Here is a 23,578-nt window from a genome sequence, read left to right on the forward strand (position 1 = left end):
CCCTGTAGAAGGATAAAGCGGCTAGAGATGATGAGATGAGATTATTGTTTGTGTCACAATAAAAAAAAAAGTGTGCACCTTTAAAGTGTTAGGCATGTTGTGTAAATCAAATGGTGCTAACCCTCTAAAATCCATTTTAATACCAGCTTGTAATGCGACAAAACAGGACAAACACCAAGGGGAATGAATACTTTCGCAAAGAACTGTATGCTTATGAAATTTTTATATTAATCCGCACAAGCATGTACTCTTACTGAAATGGTTCTTATTGAAAAGAAGCATGATTTCCAAAGAAAGAAGGTTTTAAAGGTTTGAAATGAGGTTGATGCTAAATGAACAACTTTAAATGGAGGCTTTTTCGATTGAAATGGGATGTTCTTTTTCTGTTGAATTCTTCTCATTCAGTAAAAAAGAACTGTGAGTTATTATTTAGCAGGTAGTTAAGTTTTCTGTGCTTTGCGTCAATAAATAAATCCTCTCCATGCAGCTGGTTAGTCTTAGTTTCAGACAAGAGGCAAATTGGCAGGTGGCAGGCACCCTGTGAGTTTCCAATGATTTCCTGCTTTTTTCCTTCTTCTTCTTTTTCTTTTTTTTTACCACTGTGCATTGTGTTACAGGAACAAGAAAGTTACAGGGCAGCATGGTGATGCAGTGTTCTGCTTCACAGCTTCAGGGTCCCCAGCGTAATCCGGGTTACTGTTAATGTGGAGTTTCAGTAAACAGCTTTGCTTTTGTGTATGAAGTTGCTAGTTCCATATTGCACAAACGTGACATTTTAATTAGCCATTTTTTGCTTTTTCTCTATTTCACAGTTGTATGCTGGTCTGGGAAAACCCTTCGGATACTGCTGTAGCTGGAATTCTGGCAAAAATCAGGTTTTGGCCATTTTTCCCCGATATTTTTTTTTCACCTCATCTTTAAGGAACCATAAATATATATACTGTATATGTTATTTACCAGCTGGGAGGTCCATATTGTGAAATACCGTGACCGAGGTCTTGAAAGTACTGACCGAGGCCCTCTGGGCTGAGGTCAGTATCCAAGGCCAAGGTCACGTTATTTCACCATACGGACCGACCTCATCTCATCTCATTATCTCTAGCCGCTTTATCCTGTTCTACAGGGTCACAGGCAAGCTGGAGCCTATCCCAGCTGACTACGGGCGAAAGGCAGGGTACACCCTGGACAAGTCGCCAGGTCATCACAGGGCTGACACATAGACACAGACAACCATTCACACTCACACCTACAGTCAATTTAGAGTCACCAGTTAACCTAACCTGCATGTCTTTGGACTGTGGGGGAAACCGGAGCACCCGGAGGAAACCCACGTGGGCACGGGGAGAACATGCAAACTCCGCACAGAAAGGCCCTTGCTGGCCACGGGGCTCGAACCCGGACCTTCTTGCTGTGAGGCGACAATGCTAACCACTACACCACCGTGCCGCCAGACCGACCTTAAGCTGGTAAATAATATATTTATTTTTTTCTTCACCAAATTCTAACAGAAAAAAGAAAAAGCATTTTTTGCTTTTTCTCTATTTCACAATTGTATGCTGGTCTGGGAAAACCCTTCGGATATTGCTGTAGCTGGAATTCTGGCAAAAATCAGGTTTTGGCCATTTTTCCCCGATATTTTTTTCCACCTCATCTTTCAGGAACCATAAATATATATATATATATGTTATTTACCAGCTGGGAGGTCCGTATTGTGAAATACCGTGACCGAGGTCTTAAAAGTACTGAGCGAGGCCCTCTGGGCCGAGGTCAGTATTCAAGGCCGAGGTCACGGTATTTCACCATACGGACCGACCTTAAGCTGGTAAATAATATATTTATTTTTTTCTTTACCAAATTCTAACAGAAAACAAGAGCTCCCGAAAGGGAAAACCAAGCCAAGCCGCCATTTTGAATCCTCATTCACGGCTGTAATGCAAATGGCTTCCTCCTCGGTATACAAGTGCACTTCCATGGCAGGAAAAAAACTACATTTTGCCACCTATGTAGTCCCCTATTTATACAAAATTGAGTCATTCAGGATTCAGCCATGTTTGTGCTTGGCATTAGCAAGTTACAGGTTTTTAGCTTTCTCCTGAAATGTTTTCTTTTATTTTGTCTTCCTCAGGGTAGTAAAACTCGCTTTCCCTGTGAACACTGTCGTTATCGCTATCCATGCTGTAAAATTAATGCTATTTTGAATCCTCATTTACGGCTGTAATTCAAATGGATTCCTCCTCAGTATCCAAGTGCACTTCCATGGCAGGAAAAAAAAACTACATTTTGCTGCCTATGTAGTCCCCTATTTATACAAATAGGAGTCATTCAGGATTCAGCCATATTTTTGCTCGGCGTTAGCAACAGTTTTTTTTTTTAAATATATTTTTTGGGCTTTTTCACCTTTATTGGATAGGATAGTGTAGAGACAGGAAATGAGCGGGAGAGAGAGACGGGGAGGGATCGGGAAATGACCTCAGGTTGGAATCGAACCCGGGTCCCTGGTATGGCGCCTTATCCACCTGAGCCACAACACCCCCACAGTTACAAGTTTTTAGCTTTCTCCTGAAATGTTTTCTTTTATTTCTTCTTCCTCAGGGTAGTAAAACTCGCTTTCGATGTGAAGACTGTCATTATTGTTATCCATGATGTAAAATTAATGCTATTCTCCTGAGAAATGCTGGCAAAAATTTATAAGATTTTTGATAATCTTATAAATAAATCTTATAAAAAAAGATAAATGTTGACAAAAAATTCTACTGTGTTTGTTGTTGTGAACGAGCGAGTCGCCAGAGGTCCGTAACTGGGGTCCATACCGCAGGATACGGACCCGCTCGCCAGCCAATCAGAGCGCAGGATTTGATGGAAACTGCACTGCGAAAAAAATAAATAGAGGATATTACACGGTTGCGTGAAGATATGAAGTTTATCTGCAAGTGGTGAATATATTAACAAGTGAGCGAAGTAAATGAGTGAAAATATTTTCAACATGAAAAGATAAACTTCATATCTTCGCACCACTGTGTAATGTTCTTTTTATTATATGGACACACACGTGCACAAAACCCCGCAAGTTAATCAAAAGAATTGTACTTTTGAACTGGTTCTCCATTTTGACAACGCACGTCGAGTCAGCGGGAAAACACTGGGAGTGACGTCATTGAAGTAAAATATCAGGAAATTATATCCCTTATCAAAAAATTCCCATGTAGGGATTGGCCAAGGATGGCTCAGGTGACAAAATAGTTTCACCACTGATCAAGCAATGTATCTTGTGATGTTAAAAAAAATGGATATGGTGTGAGTCAGTCCATGGTATATCCTGGATATACCATGAACTGACGTCACAATTTCAAGCTATATGTCCAACTCGAGTCACAACCATGGCTCCGCAAGCATTTCTGTGTGTGTAGATCTACGTATCATGATCATGCCTAGCGAGGCAGGTGATAGCATGATACATTGCACATGTGCAGGTCGAAGGTTGCGCCGATGTAAACAACAAACATGGCTGCCTCCAGTGAGTTTATGCTGAGATTCAATCTTAAGACTTTTAGTTTGGAATTTTTTGATGAGGGATATAAATCTAATATACCATCTCTTCGGTGACTGGCATTGTACTGTTTTCTTCGGGGCTGTGCACCTTACAAAACAGTACTATCCCAGCCACCTCAAAGAATCCATAATTACCGGAGCTTCTCGATGCATGGTATATTTGATTAATATGTCACTTGGGTCCACGATATATTTCGTACGAAAAATGTGAGTTTTTCAACACGAGAAGATAAACCTCATATCTTCAAGCTCATCTCATCTTATTATCTCTAGCCGCTTTATCCTTCTACAGGGTCGCAGGCAAGCTGGAGCCTATCCCAGCTGACTACGGGCGAAAGGCGGGGTACACCCTGGACAAGTCACCAGGTCATCACAGGGCTGACACATAGACACAGACAACCATTCACACTCACATTCACACCTACGGTCAATTTAGAGTCGCCAGTTAACCTAACCTGCATGTCTTTGGACTGTGGGGGAAACCGGAGCACCCGGAGGAAACCCACACGGACACGGGGAGAACATGCAAACTCCGCACAGAAAGGCCCTCGCCGGCCATGGGGCTCGAACCTGGACCTTCTTGCTATCTTCAAGCTAATGTGTGAGTTTTCTTTTTATTATATAGACACATTCACAAACAAAAAGTACCCAAATATATCAAAACATTTACAACCCCGATTCCAAAAAAGTTGGGACAAAGTACAAATGATAAATAAAAATGGAATGCAATAATTTACAAATCTCAAAAACTGATATTGTATTCACAATAGAACATAGACAACATATCAAATGTCGAAAGTGAGACATTTTGAAATTTCATGCCAAATATTGGCTCATTTGAAATTTCATGACAGCAACACATCTCAAAAAAGTTGGGACAGGGGCAATAAGAGGCTGGAAAAGTTCAAGGTACAAAAAAGGAACAGCTGGTGGACCAAATTGCAACTCATTAGGTCAATTGGCAATAGGTCATTAACATGACTGGGTATAAAAAGAGCATCTTGGAGTGGCAGCGGCTCTCAGAAGTAAAGATGGGAAGAGGATCACCAATCCCCCTAATTCTGCGCCGACAAATAGTGGAGCAATATCAGAAAGGAGTTCGACAGTGTAAAATTGCAAAGAGTTTGAACATATCATCATCTACAGTGCATAATATCATCAAAAGATTCAGAGAGTCTGGAAGAATCTCTGTGCGTAAGGGTAAAGGCCGGAAAACCATACTGGGTGTCCGTGATCTTCGGGCCCTTAGACGGCACTGCATCACATTCTGTATTGGAAATCACAAAATGGGCTCAGGAATATTTCCAGAGAACATTATCTGTGAACACAATTCACCGTGCCATCCGCTGTTGCCAGCTAAAACTCTATAGTTCGAAGAAGAAGCCATATCTAAACATGATCCAGAAGCGCAGACGTCTTCTCTGCGCCAAGGCTCATTTAAAATGGACTGTGGCAAAGTGGAAAACTATTCTGTGGTCAGACAAATCAAAATGTGAAGTTCTTTATGGAAATCAGGGACGCCGTGTCATTCCGACTAAAGAGGAGAAGGACGACCCAAGTTGTTATCAGCGCTCAGTTCAGAAGCCTGCATCTCTGATGGTATGGGGCTGCATTAGTGCGTGTGGCATGGGCAGCTTACACATCTGGAAAGACACCATCAATGCTGAAAGGTATATCCAGGTTCTAGAGCAACATATGCTCCCATCCAGACGACGTCTCTTTCAGGGAAGACCTTGCATTTTCCAACATGACAATGCCAAACCACATACTGCATCAATTACAGCATCATGGCTGTGTAGAAGAAGGGTCCGGGTACTGAACTGGCCAGCCTGCAGTCCAGATCTTTCACCCAAAAAAACATTTGGCGCATCATAAAACGGAAGATACGACAAAAAAGACCTAAGACAGTTGAGCAACTAGAATCCTACATTAGACAAGAATGGGTTAACATTCCTATCCCTAAACTTGAGCAACTTGTCTCCTCAGTCCCCAGACGTTTACAGACTGTTGTAAAGAGAAAAGGGGATGTCTCACAGTGGTAAACATGGCCTTGTCCCAACTTTTTTTGAGATGTGTTGTTGTCATGAAATTTAAAATCACCTAATTTTTCTCTTTAAATGATACATTTTCTCAGTTTAAACATTTGATATGTCATCTATGTTCTATTCTGAATGAAATATGGAATTTTGAAACTTCCACATCATTGCATTCCGTTTTTATTTACAATTTGTACTTTGTCCCAACTTTTTTGGAATTTGGGTTGTATTACATTACAGGCATTTAGCAGATGCTCTTATCCAGAATGACGTACAACATACCCGGAGCAGATGGGGGTTAGGTTTCTTGCTCAATGGCACTTCAGCCATTCCTGCTTGTCCAGGGAATCGAACTGGCGACCTTTTGGTCCCAAAGTTGCTTCTCATGAGTGACATATAGAGAATAGGAGTTAGTTAGCTTTACATACATGTAAGAAGAATAAACCTTTATTTGTCACATGTACTGAAGCACAGTGAAATTCCTTCTCTGCTTTTATCCCATCTGAACCAGTGAACACACACACACATGCACACACGAGTGAGCAATGAGCACACACACATACATACCCATGCTACAGCACCCAGGGAGCAGTTGGGGGTTACGTGCCTTGGTCAAAGGCACTTCAGGAATCGAATCAGTGACCCTTTGGGCCCAAGGCTGCTTCTCTAACCTTCGGCCCATGGCTGCCCCCATTTCAGGGTGGTTCATCCAAAGTGCTGCTTTACCTGACACTCTAAGAAAGTAAAGCGTATCTACTTGATTGGTTATTTACGGCTGGTTATTTAAACAAGTCATAGTTTTATACAGGTCGTGTGTGCATACCTGTCCAGAAGCAACATCATTAATTCTGCATCCAACTTCTTCCTTGTCACTAGTAAGAAGTTATGACATATTGGGAAAGCCAAAAACCAATGCTTATTTTATTTTACTGCTTTTCTTCAAAGCGCAAGTTTGTTTTTGTTCACTGTTAAAGTATCTGACTGCAGAGTGCATCCTGTTTTCAGCCAAGTTTTATTTTTTTCTTTCTGAACAGAGTGCAGGAGTGTTGGGGTGTGCTCTATAAAAAGAGGCTCATATAAACACAAACAGGCAAGCTATCACGACCTGCGGTTTTCCAAAGGGGTGTTTTCACAGCCACATAATACACTTGTGCTGAGGTCATGACTTAACAATTACTGTATCATCATGTTCTACATGTTTTCCAGGTTATTTGTAATGGTAAGAAAAAAACAACAACTACTGTACCTTTACAGTGCTAGAACTTGAGATGCATGTATGGTGTTTGTCATATGTAATCACATATACAATCACGCTGATTAATTATTCACGTGAAATAATGATGATGACCTTATTAAAAGGGCGGCACGGTGGTGTAGTGGTTAGCACTGTCGCCTCACAGCAAGAAGGCCCTGGGTTCGCGGCCGGCAAGGGCCTTTATGTGCGGAGTTTGCATGTTCTCCCCGTGTCTGTGTGGTTTTCCTCCGGGTGCTCCAGTTTCCCCCACAGTCCAAAGACATGCAGGTTAGGCTAATTGGTGGCTCTAAATTGACTGTAGGTGTGAATAGTTGTTTGTCTTTATGTGTCAGCCCTGTGATGACCTGGCGACTTGTCCAGGGTGTACCCCGCCTCTCGCCCGTAGTCAGCTGGGATAGGCTCCAGCTTACCTGTGCCCTGTACAGGATAAGCGGTTATGGTGATGATACACGGGGCAACTTTTTGGGCAATGTTGCTGAGCAATGTTGCTGGGCAATTGCGTTTTGACTCTTTTCTATTGAGATTGGGCAACATTGTTTCTTTCTGAATGGTTTTGATAATCTCTGGCAACTTTTTGAGATAAGCCAATCAGAACGCGAGTATCGAGTCATGTGACCTCCGGTGAGGTTCGGATCAGAAATTTCAAACAAATATGGCGGCTGCTCAGTGTCAGTGGAGTGAAGAGATGGAGAGACTCCTCATCTGTTTTTACGCCGGTAAGTTGTTATTTTAATATTCTATATGTAGGAATTTACCTCACCAAAGCTCTAAAAAACAACAGACAGCTTGATTAAATGGTCACAGCAAAAATTAAGACATCGATTTTTTTTTAGCTAACTGTAAACTGCCGTTGCCCATTGTTAGTTGCCCTGAAAAGTTGCCCTGTGTCTCACCTAATTGCCCGTTGCCAGCAACATTGCTCGGCAACATTGCCCAAAAAGTTGCCCCGTGTATCATCACCATTACACATAATGGATGGATGTTGTAGTGGTTTGGCCAAAGCCGTTTTGAGTCATGTATTGTGCACACTGAATCATGCGTTGTTCATTCTGCATTACGCAGTACTGTTTAACAAGTGTTGTGCTGGCTCTGCACCTGCACCGTGGATCATTTTTATCATGGGTTGTGCTGGTCCTGCAAGTCTGCAAGCGGAGAAGTATAGATCAGGGTTGGGTTGTAAAAAAATATCCCACGGAGCACCATTAAATCCATTATAGCAAAATGGAAAGAATATGTCACCACTGCAAACCTGACAAGAGAAGGCCACCCACCAAAATCCACAGACCAGGCAAGGAGGGCATTAATCAGGGACAAGAAAGCTAGTCAGGATTGAAGGAAAGATGGATGGCACTAAATACAGGGCAATTCTGGAGGAAAACCTGTTTGAGTCGGCCAGAGGTTTCAGACCGGGACGAAGGTTCACATTCCTGCAGGACAATGACCCTAAACATACTGCTAAAGCTACACTGGAGTGGTTTAAAGGGAAACAGTTTAAATGTCTTGGAATGGCCTAATCAAAGCCCAGACCTCAATCCAATTGAGAATCTGTAGCATAACTTGAAGATTGCTGTACACCAACACAGCCCATCTAACTTGAAGGAGTTGGAGCAGTTTTGCCTTGAGGAATGGGCAAAAATCCCAGTGGCTAGATGTGCTAAGCTAATAGAGACACACCCCAAGAGACTTGCAGCTGTAATTGCAGCAAAAGGGGTGACTTTGGGGGGGGGTGAATACCTATGCACACTTCAGATTTCTGTTTTTTCATCTTAATTATTGTTTGTGTCACAATAAACAAAAATTACACCTTTAAAGTGGTCGGCATGTTGTTTAAATCAAATGGTGCTAACCCCCCAACAATCCATTTTAATTGCAGCTTGTAATGTGACAAAACAGGATAAACACCAATGGGGATGAATACTTTTGCAAGACACTGTATATCTGATATACCACTCAACTCCAGCCAATGTTATTTAAATATGTCACTCAGATCCGCGATGTATTTTGTCTGAAAAATGCAAGTTTTTCAACACGGGAAGATAAACTTTCATATCTTCAAGCCAGGAGTTTGCATGTTCTCCCCCTGTCCGCGTGGGTTTGCTCCAGGTGCTCCGGTTTCCCCCACAGTCCAAAGACATGCAGGTTAGGCTAACTGGTGACTCTAAATTGACCGTAGGTGTGAATGTGAGTGTGAATGGTTGTCTGTGTCTATGTGTCAGCCCTGTGATGACCTGGCGACTTGTCCAGGGTGTACCCCGCCTTTCACCCGTAGTCAGCTGGGATAGGCTCCAGCTTGCCTGCGACCCTGTAGAACAGGATAAAGCGGCTAGAGATAATGAGATGAGATGAGATCTTCAAGCCAGCGTGTGATTTTCTTTTTATTATCTCGACACGTTCACAAACAAAAATTACCTAAATTTATCAAAACAATTCATCGATTTCCTCACGAATGACATATATGTTATTTACCAGCTGGGAGGTCCGTATCATGAAATACCGTGACCGAGGTCTTGAAAGTACTGAGCGAGGCCCTCTGCGCCGAGGTCAGTGTTCAAGGCCAAGGTCACGGTATTTCACCATACGGACTGACCTTAAGCTGGTAAATAATATATTTATTTTTTTCTTTACCAAATTCTAACAGAAAACGAGAGCGCCCGAAAGGGAAAACCAAGCCAAGCCGCCATTTTGAATCCTCATTCACGGCTGTAATGCAAATGGCTTCCTCCTCGGTATACAAGTGCACTTCCATGGCAGGAAAAAAACTACATTTTGCCACCTATGTAGTCCCCTATTTATACAAAATTGAGTCATTCAGGATTCAGCCATGTTTGTGCTTAGCATTAGCAAGTTACAGGTTTTTAGCTTTCTCCTGAAATGTTTTCTTTTATTTTGTCTTTCTCAGGGTAGTAAAACTCGCTTTCCCTGTGAACACTGTCGTTATCACTACCCATGCTGTAAAATTAATGCTATTTTGAATCCTCATTTACGGCTGTAATTCAAATGGATTCCTCCTCAGTATACAAGTGCACTTCCACGGCAGGAAAAAACCTACATTTTGCCGCCTACGTAGTCCCCTATTTATACAAAATTGAGTCATTCAGGATTCAGCCATGTTTTTGCTCGGCGTTAGCAACAGTTACAGGTTTTTAGTTTTCTCCTGAAATGTTTTCTTTTATTTCTTCTTCCTCAGGGTAGTAAAACTTGCTTTCGCTGTGAAGACTCTCATTATCGCTATCCATGATGTAAAATTAATGCTATTCTCCTGAGAAATGCTGGCAAAAATTTACAAGATTTTTGATAATCTTATAAATAAATCTTATCAAAAAAGATAAATGTTGACAAAAAAAATGCTACTATGTTTGTTGTTGGGTGGCACGGTGGTGTAGTGGTTAGCGCTGTCGCCTCACAGCAAGAAGGTCCTGGGTTCGAGCCCCGTGGCCGGCGAGGGCCTTTCTGTGCGGAGTTTGCATGTTCTCCCCGTGTCCGCGTGGGTTTCCTCCGGGTGCTCCGGTTTCCCCCACAGTCCAGAGACATGCAGGTTAGGTTAACTGGTGACTCTAAATTGACCGTAGGTGTGAATGTGAGTGTGAATGGTTGTCTGTGTCTATGTGTCAGCCCTGTGATGACCTGGCAACTTGTCCAGGGTGTACCCTGCCTTTCGCCCGTAGTCAGCTGGGATAGGCTCCAGCTTGCCTGCGACCCTGTAGAACAGGATAAAGCGGCTAGAGATAATGAGATGAGATGAGATGTTTGTTGTTGTTGTGAACGAGCGAGTCGCCAGAGGTCCATAACCGGGGTCCGTAACTGGGGTCCGTATCGTAGGATACGGACCTGCTCGCCAGCCAATCAGAGTGCAGGATTTGATGGAAACCGGACCGCGAAAAACATAATGAGATTTATGCCACGATTTTGAATCTCCATGTCCCGGATGTTGCTTGTATGAAAAATAAGAGTGTGTATTTCCCAGAAAAAAAAAGTCGTTTCCTTGTAATATAACGATGTACGAAAAATGTATCATGACAAACCTAAATGACTCAGTCAAGTGATTTCCTCTGATCAAGCTTATGGCATGGGTGGCCTGTTGTTCTAGTGTACTGTTTAATTGAGTGAAATTCATCGTGTGAATTTCATCTCATTCATCTCTAGCCGCTTTATCCTGTTCTACAGGGTCGCAGGCAAGCTGGAGCCTATCCCAGCTGACTACGGGCGAAAGGCGGGGTACACCCTGGACAAGTCGCCAGGTCATCACAGGGCTGACACATAGACACAGACAACCATTCACACTCACATTCACACCTACGGTCAATTTAGAGTCACCAGTTAACCTAACCTGCATGTCTTTGGACTGTGGGGGAAACCGGAGCACCCGGAGGAAACCCACGCGGACACGGGGAGAACATGCAAACTCCGCACAGAAAGGCCCTCGCCGGCCACGGGGCTCGAACCCGGACCTTCTTGCTGTGAGGTGACAGCGCTAACCACTACACCACCGTGCCGCCCTCGTGTGAATTTATCTTTGTAAATTGGATGGTCTTAAAGCTGTCCAGTAGAATCATTTCTGTTCGTCAGTTGTGTGCTTTTAACCTTTTGTCTGTGGTCTCTCAGCTTGGAAACTCTCAGTAAACACGAATTGCTTTTTTCATTCAGTGAATGTAGCTGTAATACAAGAATAAATTCCTTTTTTAATGAAGTGGTGTTTCCCGTTGACAAATTCCTGCAGTCGTTTTCTCCGTTTCATTCCATTCATCATTTTCTTATATCTCTTGGCATTTTGTTGAAAATCAGTCATTATCAGAAGATCTTGTTATAGTTGGAGTTGATCTGGTTTGCGCATTCATTTGATTGCATTTTCCTTTCTGTCCTTTAGCCCATCATCAGCGTGACCGTGTTGGTAAAATGGCCTCGGACAACATGCAGCGCAGTTATTCCATCATCCCGTGCTTCATATTCGTGGAGGTAAGTTTTTGTGTTTTGGAAAAGTGTAACGTGAATGTGTTTTTCATTTGCATCTTCTGTTGTGATTCAGGTCTTGCTGCCCCTTTTTATTCTCTGCACAGCGAAAGCTGGATTTTTTCTAATCTTGAGACTGTTCATTCTGCTGGCGGGGTGTTTAATTAAAATTTGTGTCGAATCCCCTTGATCGCTGAGGACAGTCAACACTTCAAAGCTGCCTTCTCATCAAGAGACTCGCTCTACGTATATCACTTCTAGCAGAAATTTCAAAGCTGTACAATGCTGATATGGTGGCACGCTTTGCTCTCTGAAACCCATGCAAGCCAAGGTCATGGTCAGCTCCCACTGTAAGTTACAGGGATTGCATTTGGCAGTCCTTTGGATGTCTTCACACACAAACACACGGAGACACCCTTGCTCCCATTCTGACATTTCGGTTTATCATTGTTCATCTCAGATTTTTGCCACCTAAATAACTCCCCGGCTGTCAGAGCCTATTGATTTTTGTCTCTTTTATCACTCCGGAGGAAAACTGAGCTGCTTGACATTAGTGTCAAATTGTCAAACTGTCCTTGTCCCAGACTAAGTGATGAGCACGCGGAAGAAACAACCTGGGGTATTGTGTATATGGCCCATTCTATAATTGCGGGTACATTTCAAGCATTGACTCCGTTAGTCATCGTCAACTCTGTTATCACTAAACTGGGCAATCCATGAACAGGACTGGTGATAACAGAGTTGACCTTTCAAACCATTTTATGTTTTAACTCCACGTGCTAACCTCAAACTACCTCCCAAACGGCATGTATAAAAATAGAATTTTATGGATTTTTTTTTTAAAGATATTTTTTGGGCTTTTTTCACCTTTATTGGACAGGACAGTGTTTCGCTATGTTCACACTGCAAGGCTTAATGCTCAATTCCGATTTTTTTTGTGAGGTCGTTCACATTAACAAATATATGCGACTTGTATGTGATCCTCAGTATGAACGAAAAGCGACCTAAAAGTGTTCCGCATGCGCATTGCAGGATACGACGACGTCACACGCAGTGAGCATGGCCAGTGTTTACGGAAGTAACCTAAAGTTTCCTGTGTATGACAGTAGCCAGCATGGAGTACCTGGCGATGATGCAGTTGTTGTTGCGACGGAGCCAGAACATGCACAATAGCCTGATGTTAAGGAGGAGGTTGAGAAGGAAGAGGGCAAGGGTTTTGGCTCAGGCGTTCTGCGGGGTAGTGACTGCAACCTCCGTTCAAAGGAACATCAAAGCCATGTACCATGTTGTAACTTTTTTTGAGAGACCCGCCGCCTACTTCAGCGCAGAATAGTGACGTTTGTGGCTCGTTGATGACGTGTAAGTCGGATGAATGCGACCTGGCGGTTCAGACTGAAGTCGCATATGAAAAGATCGGATAGGAATCGGAATTAGGACCACATATCCAAACGGCCTGGGTCAGATTTGAAAAAATCAGATCTGTGTCGTTCATATTGTCAATAAAAGATCGGATACAGGTCACATATGGGCGAAAAAATCGGATTTGAGTCACTTCAGCCTGCAGTGTGAACTTAGTGTTAGAGACAGGAAATGAGCAGGAGAGAGAGATGGGGAGAGATCGGGAAATGACCTCGGGTCAGAATTGAACCCGGGTCGGATTTATGGTGTGGCGCCTTATCCACCTGAGCCAAGACGCCCCTGGATTTTAATTATATTATTGTTTTTTTTTTTTTAATGAGTGAGAGATTCACTCCAATATCACAATAACAGATTTGACGAATAATTAATCTACTGTTGATGTATCCTTAACATTTTGTTCAAATTAATGAGAGAAGAAACATAACATACCTAGTTGGCAAAATCGTTTGCGCCCCCCCCCCCCCCCCCCCCCCCCAGGGCCTTGCCCTGGACCTGACCGAGGCCTGCAGCCCCTGGACCCCGGCTTTCTCACTTCTTTTTTTCATTTTGGGGTTGACAGCTATGTGCAAGGCGGATTCAGTTGGAGACAGTCACGGAAGTAACTAACACACACGGATACATCTTGTTGAAGTGCTTCTAACGCTGTGAAAGCTAGAGCTGTGTTTCGCTTTCACAGGCTCTGACGAAACGGTTGTGCATTTCTTCATCTGCTTGTCTTCATCCATCTGTTCTATTCCCCAAGTTGCTTACATACTAAAGCTCTGAAAGCAAAACAGAAATGATAATGTCACAGCTAGGCCTGTCAAAAAGTATTTCTGATTTGTCCTTATTAACTCATCTGGCCATAAGGCCGGTGAGCTATTGTCATGGTGTTGCGTCCATCGTCCGTCTGTCGTCCACAGTTCAGTTAAATTGTATCTCCTCTGTCAGTTCTGCACGGATTTCTGTTCCGATTGTTTTGTTTGAAATAACTCATTACTCTGCACATAACTTGGTCGTTTTGTCAAATTTTTTGCTAACGAGTTAGTAATTAGGCCAAATTAATGAATTGTCCAGGCCTCTCACTAGAATTGTATCTCCTCTCTTATTTATCATGCGAATTCAGTTCTGATAGATGTTCTGGGTAGGTCTTCCCTTGAGGAACAAAATTTAGTCCTTTGTTGATTTTCCTGTTGTAAACAATTTGTCATGGAGGTTCGTCCTCTCTCACATCGTCGCATTTCAGTTCTGTTTGAGGTTTTGGTAGTCATGGATGTTTTGATGACAGGCCAGATGAGATACTATGTCTTTGACGTTCTGGTATTTGTTCTGTCCTTGCAGTTGTTCAGTGTTTAGCATAGAATGAAGAAAATAATAATAAAGAGCTTTATTTTATTTTATTTAATTTATAAAGATTCAGTGTATTCCCTATATGTATCAGGTATGTGTATAACCTGCATTCTGATGTTAATGTGTATCCCATGCATGGAAGAATAATTTCTAAAGAGGTATGATGTATAGTTTACGTAACATTTATGATGACGAGAAGGGAAGGCTCTGGCCTGGAACATATGCTTGGAGTGTTGGCATGTTTATGAAGAAAAAGCTAAGACCTTCCATTTATCAATGAATGATTAACAATGTAAAGATGTACAGTACCAAACAAAAGTTTGGACACGCCTTCTAATTCAGTGGTTTGATTATATTTTCATTTTTATTCATTAAAAGTCACTAAATATCTTAAAGGTAGACTGCCTTTCAGATTTTTCAAGTTTAGGTCATAAAAAGAATTTTCCCTGACACCCAATTACTTTTGTTTAGTGGACCGAAAGCTACTGAATTCGAATCACAGACTTCCGATTTTATTATTATTTTTTAAATAGAACAATTAATGAATTTAAGGCCACATGGCCCTAAATTCTCCACTATTTTTTCCTGCTTCACCATGGCCCAATTCAAGATACTACATCGTGCATCACGAGGTGGGCTTTCCCCGTTTACGCAAGGCATTGTGGAATACAAATTTGAAACAGGAGAGAAAAATGCAGGACGTGAGTGTGCAAATGAAATGTGAAAGACCGACTACAGTAACGGAAAGCGAGAAGAAAAGATGGTATGTTGCAAAGGAAAGGAAATGCAGGACCAAACTAATAAATATCGGCGGTCAGCGAGCACCTCGGTGTGATCAGCTGTTCGTTTAGTGACAGAATGATGGAACTGTCAGTGCACGGTCAAAGGTAAACCTGCGCATGCGCACACGGACTTCCTCCGTCTGCTTGACTGCACTAAGCGAGTGATTTCATGCACATTATTTGCTCGGGAATCCCCTCAAATTAAATACCTTCCCAGCCACAGGATGGGCTGATACTTTGTGAGATATTACAGAAATCTTAATGACCAAGTTTCAGAGGGAACTAAATTTCACCGATTTTATGAAACTGAAAGGCCGTCTCGCTTTAAAGTAATGATGGATGTTGTTTCTCTTTACTTAGTTGAGCGGTTCTTGACATAATATGGATTACTACAGTTGTGGAATAGGGCTATTTACTGTATTTTTATTATTTATTATTTACTATTTGCTTTCAAATGCATTAAGAAGGAATTACACTGATTAACTTTTGACGAGACACAGCTTTTAACTGAAAAGCATTCCAGGTGACTACCTCATGAAGCTGGTTAAGATGATGCCAATAGTGTGCAAAGCGTCATGAAGGTAAACGGTACAGTAGCTACTTTGAAGAATCTAAAACATGAAACTTTTTTTTTTACACTTATTTGTTAACACCTAATTCCATATAGAGGTGGCATGGTGGTGTAGTGATTAGCGCTGTCGCCTCACAGCAAGAAGGTCCGGGTTCGAGCCCCGTGGCCGGCGAGGGCCTTTCTGTGCGGAGTTTGCATGTTCTCCCCGTGTCCGCGTGGGTTTCCTCCGGGTGCTCCGGTTTCCCCACAGTACAAAGACATGCAGGTTAGGCTAATTGTTGACTCTAAGTTGACCGTAGGTGTGAATGTGAGTGTGAATGGTTGTCTGTGTCTATGTGTCAGCCCTGTGATGACCTGGCGACTTGTCCAGGGTGTACCCCGCCTTTCGCCCGTAGTCAGCTGGGATAGGCTCCAGCTTGCCTGCGACCCTGTAGAGCAGGATAAAGCGGCTACAGATAATGAGATGAGATGAGATGTTCCAGATGTTATTTCATACTGATGTCTTCAGTATTTTTCTACAATGTAGAAAATGCAAAATACATAAAAACCTATGAATGAGTAGAGTCGGGGTGTATTGACTGGTACTGTACCTAACATGGTAATGCAGTTTGGGTTCAAACACTGCACTCCATTGCCACAACTAAAACAAGTCAAAATACTACGGTACATCACCTATTACGCAGCCATTTTAATGCGTATGTCTCAGAATCGTCATCCTGATGAAATGGCCACTGAAGCCTGAGCAATATGGTGACATATGTTTGCTCCATTTCCCTCCTGAGACCTGAGCCAGAGTTGGAAGCTGTCCATTTTCATGTGCTGGTCTTTCTAAATCTGCAGCCAAAGGCTAAAATGAGAGGGGCTCAGCACTTTATGTGCATTCTTCAGAAAATCCACAGATTGTTAATGGCACATGGTTTGTGTCTGTTATTTATTTCTCAGTAACAACTACTGGTAGCAGTGGATTAGTGCGCTATTGACAGAGTTCAGTCCTCGAGCTTAGAGTGGACGCTGTGAATGCTGAGCTCATGCTTGAGCATTACTAGTTCACATGTTTTTCCTGAAATCACTGCTTGTGTGTGTGAACAAGGGATTTTGTCTCATGTTGCCCCTGAGGGTACGATATGATGACACTTCTACCCGCCATCCCTTGCTTTTCAGCCCTGACTTTTAAAAGATTACTGACTAAACAGTGGATTTCTATAAGTACACATAAAAACAAAATACATGCAGCAAACTGCTGACTCCTCTTGCCAGCATCTACGGTCTGTGTCACCAGCCTACCTGAGCCATCTGTTATTGCCTGCTTTCAGACAGCTTGCAGTGGAACAGAACTGTCACAAACAACACGGCGAGATTTTTTTTGAAAAGGGAAGCTGATTTCATTATTTCCCCTTGCTACTTCCTCTTGCGGCGCCATGTCACCATTTCAAGGCATCTTTACCAGCTGAAGACATTTATACCAACGTACTGTTGAATGCTTCATTCTGATTTATCAGATGACGTTGATTAGTTTTCCATTACAGCATGGCTCAGATATAAACAAATTTAACTAGAAGGACATGCCGTGGAGTTGGCCAAGACACATATCAACATCAAATTCAAATTCACTTGAACCTGGGATAATACTAAAGCTGTACACCAAATTTCATCCAGATTCATTCACTACTTTTTGAGTTACGTTGGGAACAGACAAAGAAATCCTGGATCCATATACATATCTGGACTTGCATCAAAATCAAATCAATTTTTCCTTGGCCCATGGCTCACCTTCCCTCAAAATTTCATCAAAATCAAACAGATGGAGGCGAAAACATAACCTCTTCCAACAAAGTTGGCAGAGGTAAAAATGTGTGTATTATTGATATGACGAGGAGATAATTATTTAACATTTGGAAGGAGTCTCCAGTGTCATCACTTCATTTAACAATCAATCAGAGGTAAAACTAAAACTTGAAGCTTTCTGATATGGGAAAGTCTTGAGCATGAAGCACCAAGTGTCATTCTGTAATGAATAAATTATTGTAATTATTGGCAAGCTCCTGTGGTATACCGTACAAGAGGAATGAAACACTTCCGGATGTGCTGTTTTGGGAAAATGATCAAAATTAACTCTGTTTTGCATTGGGCTATATCTCACCACCTCATGGTTGTTTGTCTTCGTATAGGAGCAGGCCTTGTTATTATTGAAAAGTTTCAACCCCTGCCTCGTACTCATCTGTATCACCATCTTACCCCTGCCCCATACTCACTTGTATCACCTTCTTACCCCTGCCCCCTACTCAACTGTATCATCACCTTACCCCTGCGCCTTAATCACCTGTATCTTCACCTGCTCCTTACTCACCTGTACCACCACTTTACCCCTGCCCCACCTGTATCATCACCATAACCCTTCCCTGAACTCACCTAGATCACCACCTTACCCCTGCTCCCTACTCACCTGTATCACCTTCTTACTTCTGCTCCCTACTCACCTGTATCACCTTCTTACCCCTGCCCCCTACTCACCTGTATCATCACCATATCCCTACACCTTACTCACCTGTACCACCACCTTACCCCTGCCCCTTACTCAGCTGTACCACCACCTTACCCCTGCCCCCTACTCACCTGTATCTTCACCATAACCCTGCTCCCTACTCACCTGTATCACCTTCTTACTCCTGCTCCCTACTCACCTGTATCACCTTCTTACCCCTGCCCCCTACTCACCTGTATCATCACCATATCCCTACACCTTACTCACCTGTACCACCACCTTACCTCTGCCCCTTACTCAGCTGTACCACCACCTTACCTCTGCCCCTTACTCAGCTGTACCACCACCTTACCCCTGCCCCCTACTCACCTGTATCTTCACCATAACCCTGCTCCCTACTCACCTGTATCACCTTCTTACTCCTGCTCCCTACTCACCTGTATCACCTTCTTACCCCTGCCCCCTACTCACCTGTATCATCACCATATCCCTACACCTTACTCACCTGTACCACCACCTTACCTCTGCCCCTTACTCACCTGTACCACCACCTTACCTCTGCCCCTTACTCAGCTGTACCACCACCTTACCCCTGCCCCCTACTCACCTGTATCTTCACCATAACCCTGCCACCTACTCACCTGAATCCCATCTTATTCCTGCCCCCTCCTCACTTGGATCACCACCTTATTCCTGCCCCCTCCTCACCTGGATCACCACCTTATTCCTGCCCCCTCCTCATCTGGATCACCACCTTATTCCTGCCCCCTCCTCACCTGGATCACCACCTTATTCCTGCCCCCTCCTCACTTGGATCACCACCTTACCCCTGCCACTTATTCGCCTGGATCATCTGCTCTCCTTACTTAATAGAAGAGTTGGGGGAAGCCATGGCCTAATGGTTAGAGAAATAGCTTTGGGACCAAAAGGTTGCTGGCTTGATTCCCTCAACCAGCAGGACTGGCTGAAGGGCCCTTGAGCAGGACGCCTAACCCCAAACTGCTATGGCAAGAGTGGTGGCGTACCTTGTGTCTGATTAGCCAAAGATGATGCGATTATCAGTTGGGGCAGGACATCTGGCCATAATAAAAATAATAATAAAATCGAAGAGTCATTTGAGGCTGAACATAAATCTGAAGTTCAGAAGCAGAACTTGCTGAAATTCCATTGTGATTGAACAGATTTTCAATTTAAAAGTAGCATTAGGCACAAGAGCTTTTAGAGAATAGATAAATAACAGCTTTAATAGTTCAATAACACTGGGACAGTGTGTTTATTTCACCTTTACAGCACTGTTTACTACATGGAGTAAAATTTAACTTCAGCTGTCATTCACACAACCCCATCTTATAAAATCTAAGCCCATTATTCAGCATTACATCTCATCTCATCTCATTATCTCTAGCCGCTTTATCCTGTTCTACAGGGTCGCAGGCAAGCTGGAGCCTATCCCAGCTGACTACGGGCGAAAGGCGGGGTACACCCTGGACAGGTCGCCAGGTCATCACAGGGCTGACACATAGACACAGACAACCATTCACACTCACATTCACACCTACGGTCAATTTAGAGTCACCAGTTAACCTAACCTGCATGTCTTTGGACTGTGGGGGAAACCGGAGCACCCGGAGGAAACCCACGCGGACACGGGGAGAACATGCAAACTCCACACAGAAAGGCCCTCGCCGGCCACGGGGCTCGAACCCGGACCTTCTTGCTGTGAGGCGACAGCGCTAACCACTACACCACCGTGCCGCCCGCTTCAGCATTACATAAAACGCATAAAAGTGGTTTATCCGGCGTTTATCTGCTGTGCTTTATGTGCGAACGTCATTTTGGAAGGAAACACACACTCCCACTTACTGTAGTTAAATAACTGTAGTAAGTTGATTGATGGTGGAGTGTATACAACCCCTGTTCAGCATTCCCAAACGCCTGAGTTTCAGTATACTCAGAGGTGTTGAGTGACAGCTGCCACGACACTGCTCCTGTTCTTACAAATAATGTCTTTTATAGTGAATCCCAGTGAATTTGTTAAAACATAGTGGGACACTGTAAAATTATTCACAGCTTCTTTTGCAACCCTCTGTATTGTATTTAGAAAAGTAAGCCTGTATCAGCCTACTCACAGATTAGTATTGAACCAAAACAGGGGATTTAGAGAACATCAACACAGAGCACAAGTGAAAGTGAACAGGCCTAAATCTTTGTTAGGTATTCTGCACTTGCTTTTTGTGTTTAACATCAGGACTAAACGTGCGACATGGTGGAGCTCCAGGGTTCATGATTCAGTCCTGAGCTTGGGTTACTGTCTGTGTAGAGTAGAGATTTACAGGTTCTACCTGTTTGGGTTTCCTCAGGGTTCTCTGGTTTCCTCCTGCCTTCCAACACCATTTGTAGTAGGTCAACTGAGTACTCTAAATTAAATTGCCCCCTAACTGTGAATATATGTGTGTGTGTGTGTGTGTGTGTGTGTGTGTGTGTGTGTGTGTGTGTGTGTGCGCATGGTGCCCTATGAATGTCCCATCCAGGGTGTGTTCCTGCCTCAAATCCCAACTGCAGTGGTTGCTGAAGGTGAATGAATGAGAGAGAATGTGATTAGAACCTGAAGTTTTCAACACGTTTTAAAGCGATTAACCAGGAAATTTTGAAATTACTGGGTTATGACGTTATCATTATACATTAATACAAGAGGAAGAAAAATTAAGCGGACTTTAGCTTAAAAGATAAGGCAACTTTTGTACAGTGTGTGTAGTAGGAGAAAAACATATACGTAATCAATTCCGTTAATTATTTCCATTATATATCGAACATGAAAAAATATTTTTAACTTTGAAATCATGAATTGACACAGAGGAGTCGAAGTTGGAGGAGTCAGCCATTTTGAGATTGTGGGCAACTATAAACCAATCAGAATCTTTCGTTAATGCGCCTCCCTTTGATCTGTGACGTCACTGGGCCCATGAAAACAGTGTTTACAGACAGATCACTGTGATGACAGTAAAGAGTCCCGGTGGGTGGCTTGGTAAATAATATATATATATTTTTTCTTTACCAAATTCTAACAGAAAACGAGAGCGCCCGAAAGGGAAAACCGAGCCGAGCCGCTTCGCGCATGCGCAGTAGGCTTGGTAGGACAAATCCAAATAGGAGTCATTCAGGATTCAGCCATGTTTTTGCTCCGTGTTTTTACTCGACCAAAGTTATACAGTATTATGAGCTTTAAGTTGCATAAATAAAACCATTTGGTGAAACTTTGAAGAAGCGATTGTACTGTTTTTTTACCTTATTACCATGAAGCACTGAAGAGTTCTTTTCAGTGGTGGGCTGCATGACGTCACGCAGTAGATCAATATGGCGGAACGCATCTTCGCTGAGCTCAGCGCAAGTCCATATTATTAAAAGTTAAAAGATAATGTTATGCGGTCTGTTCTTTCTCTACAAATTCCATGATCGATTACTTTATATATTTATCTATCTATTTGTGGTGATTTTGTACAAAAGTTGCCTTATCCTTTAAAAAACATGGTAAAGTTGTAACGTCAGTTCTTTGGGCCATTTCTCTGGGCGCGGCCATACTGGATTAGCCAGATACATGGATGTTTTATGCTGCATTCATGTGCTATGGGAAGATGATATTTTCCAGTTGGGAAGTGGTATTTACCAGTGTGTTGTGTTCACATGCTTTTGTTGTTGTTGACAGATTAAAGATGGTGGACCAGATTCAGAATCAGGCCTGTTATTTGGCTAAAACAATTATAGATTGCCTTGTTCATCAGCTGCAGCAGGAATATGAGTTATCAAAAGTCAAAAAATGCTGAATATTTCCTGATCATGACAAGTAGAGATTTTCTTAACACATTGAATGCCACGCAGTTTTTGGAAATTTGGCTGTAGCCACAATGAGAGTAGCCAGTATCTAGATCATTGTTGGCGTTCTTTGGACAGCCACAGAATATTTTGTATTAGGCTATAATATACATATTATAATAATATAATATACATAACATGGGGGCGGCACGGTGGTGTAGTGGTTAGCGCTGTCGCCTCACAGCAAGAAGGTCCTGGGTTCGAGCCCCGGGGCCGGCGAGGGCCTTTCTGTGCGGAGTTTGCATGTTCTCCCCGTGTCCGCGTGGGTTTCCTCCGGGTGCTCCGGTTTCCCCCACAGTCCAAAGACATGCAGTTTAGGTTAACTGGTGACTCTAAATTGACCGTAGGTGTGAATGTGAGTGTGAATGGTTGTATGTGTCAGCCCTGTGATGACCTGGCGACTTGTCCAGGGTGTACCCCGCCTTTCGCCCGTAGTCAGCTGGGATAGGCTCCAGCTTGCCTGCGACCCTGTAGAAGGATAAAGCGGCTTGAGATAATGAGATGAGATGAGATACATAACATGACTCGTTTAAAAGGTGAGAGTCAGCTTTCCGTAGGTGAAAACCACTTCTTTCTTGGTTCATAAGCTAGTCTTGTACCGCTCGCCGCCATGTGGAAAAGGTTAAAGTTCATCTCATCTCGGCAACTCGTGTATCAAAATTTTCTACGAGTTGCCCAGTGGAAAATACCACAAGAGGGGGCATTCATGTGTGCTTTCCATGTCGGCGTTTGGTATTTACCATAATTCCCATAGCACATGAACGCACCATTAGGAGACGATAACGAGAATGGCGCTGCGTGACGTAGGATTCCTCACGTCTTCTTCATTCCATCCTGGATCGGAGACGTTTGGCCGAGTGGCTTCATCAAGTAAAGCGAGAAAACTTTACTCCTGGAGAAAGCAGCAAATTGTGCAGTAAGCATTTTACATAAGATTGTTTTGTGGAGGACTTGTATGAAAAAAAAAATCACCGGGAAGAAGCGAGACATGAGGCAGAAACGACAACTGAAGCCAGACGCGATCCTGACTTTGTTTCACTACAAAACACCTACAGCACGACAGCATACCGTGTCACGCATCAAACAGATGGAAGATAATCAGGTAATATTTTTTTAATAACAGACAATAAACTAGCCACTGCTTTATTTTGATTCCTTTTCTAATACTGCATTGCCATAATTTTTGCGGAGAAATGCAAACCAATTGACCGAGAAGTCGCGCTAGACCATAATATTATGCTATAGTCTCGTATAGCATGCACTTGTACACCTCTGCTGTCCTCGTGGAAAATGACATCATGCACGATAGAGTTATGGCAGCCTCCCTGACAAAAATAG

At 43.0% G+C, this 23,578-nt stretch overlaps 1 protein-coding gene across 4 annotated transcripts in view; it reads left to right on the top strand.

Moving 5' to 3' along the window:
• The window catches only part of plppr1 (phospholipid phosphatase related 1), a 134,550-nt gene that overhangs the window by 59,822 nt on the left and 51,150 nt on the right, over nucleotides 1-23,578 (top strand). For 2 of the 4 annotated variants that reach the window (XM_060909251.1, XM_060909253.1), the window contains exon 2: nucleotides 11,705-11,793. In XM_060909251.1, the coding sequence (XP_060765234.1) occupies nucleotides 11,734-11,793 (60 nt within the window). In that variant the 5' untranslated portion in view covers nucleotides 11,705-11,733. Of the gene's footprint in view, nucleotides 1-812; nucleotides 876-11,704; nucleotides 11,794-23,578 lie in introns of those variants that run through there. The other 2 variants (XM_060909252.1, XM_060909250.1) reach the window with 2 other exon arrangements.

This window comes from Neoarius graeffei, chromosome 25 (genome assembly GCF_027579695.1).
Source record: "Neoarius graeffei isolate fNeoGra1 chromosome 25, fNeoGra1.pri, whole genome shotgun sequence".
NCBI lineage: Eukaryota > Metazoa > Chordata > Actinopteri > Siluriformes > Ariidae > Neoarius > Neoarius graeffei.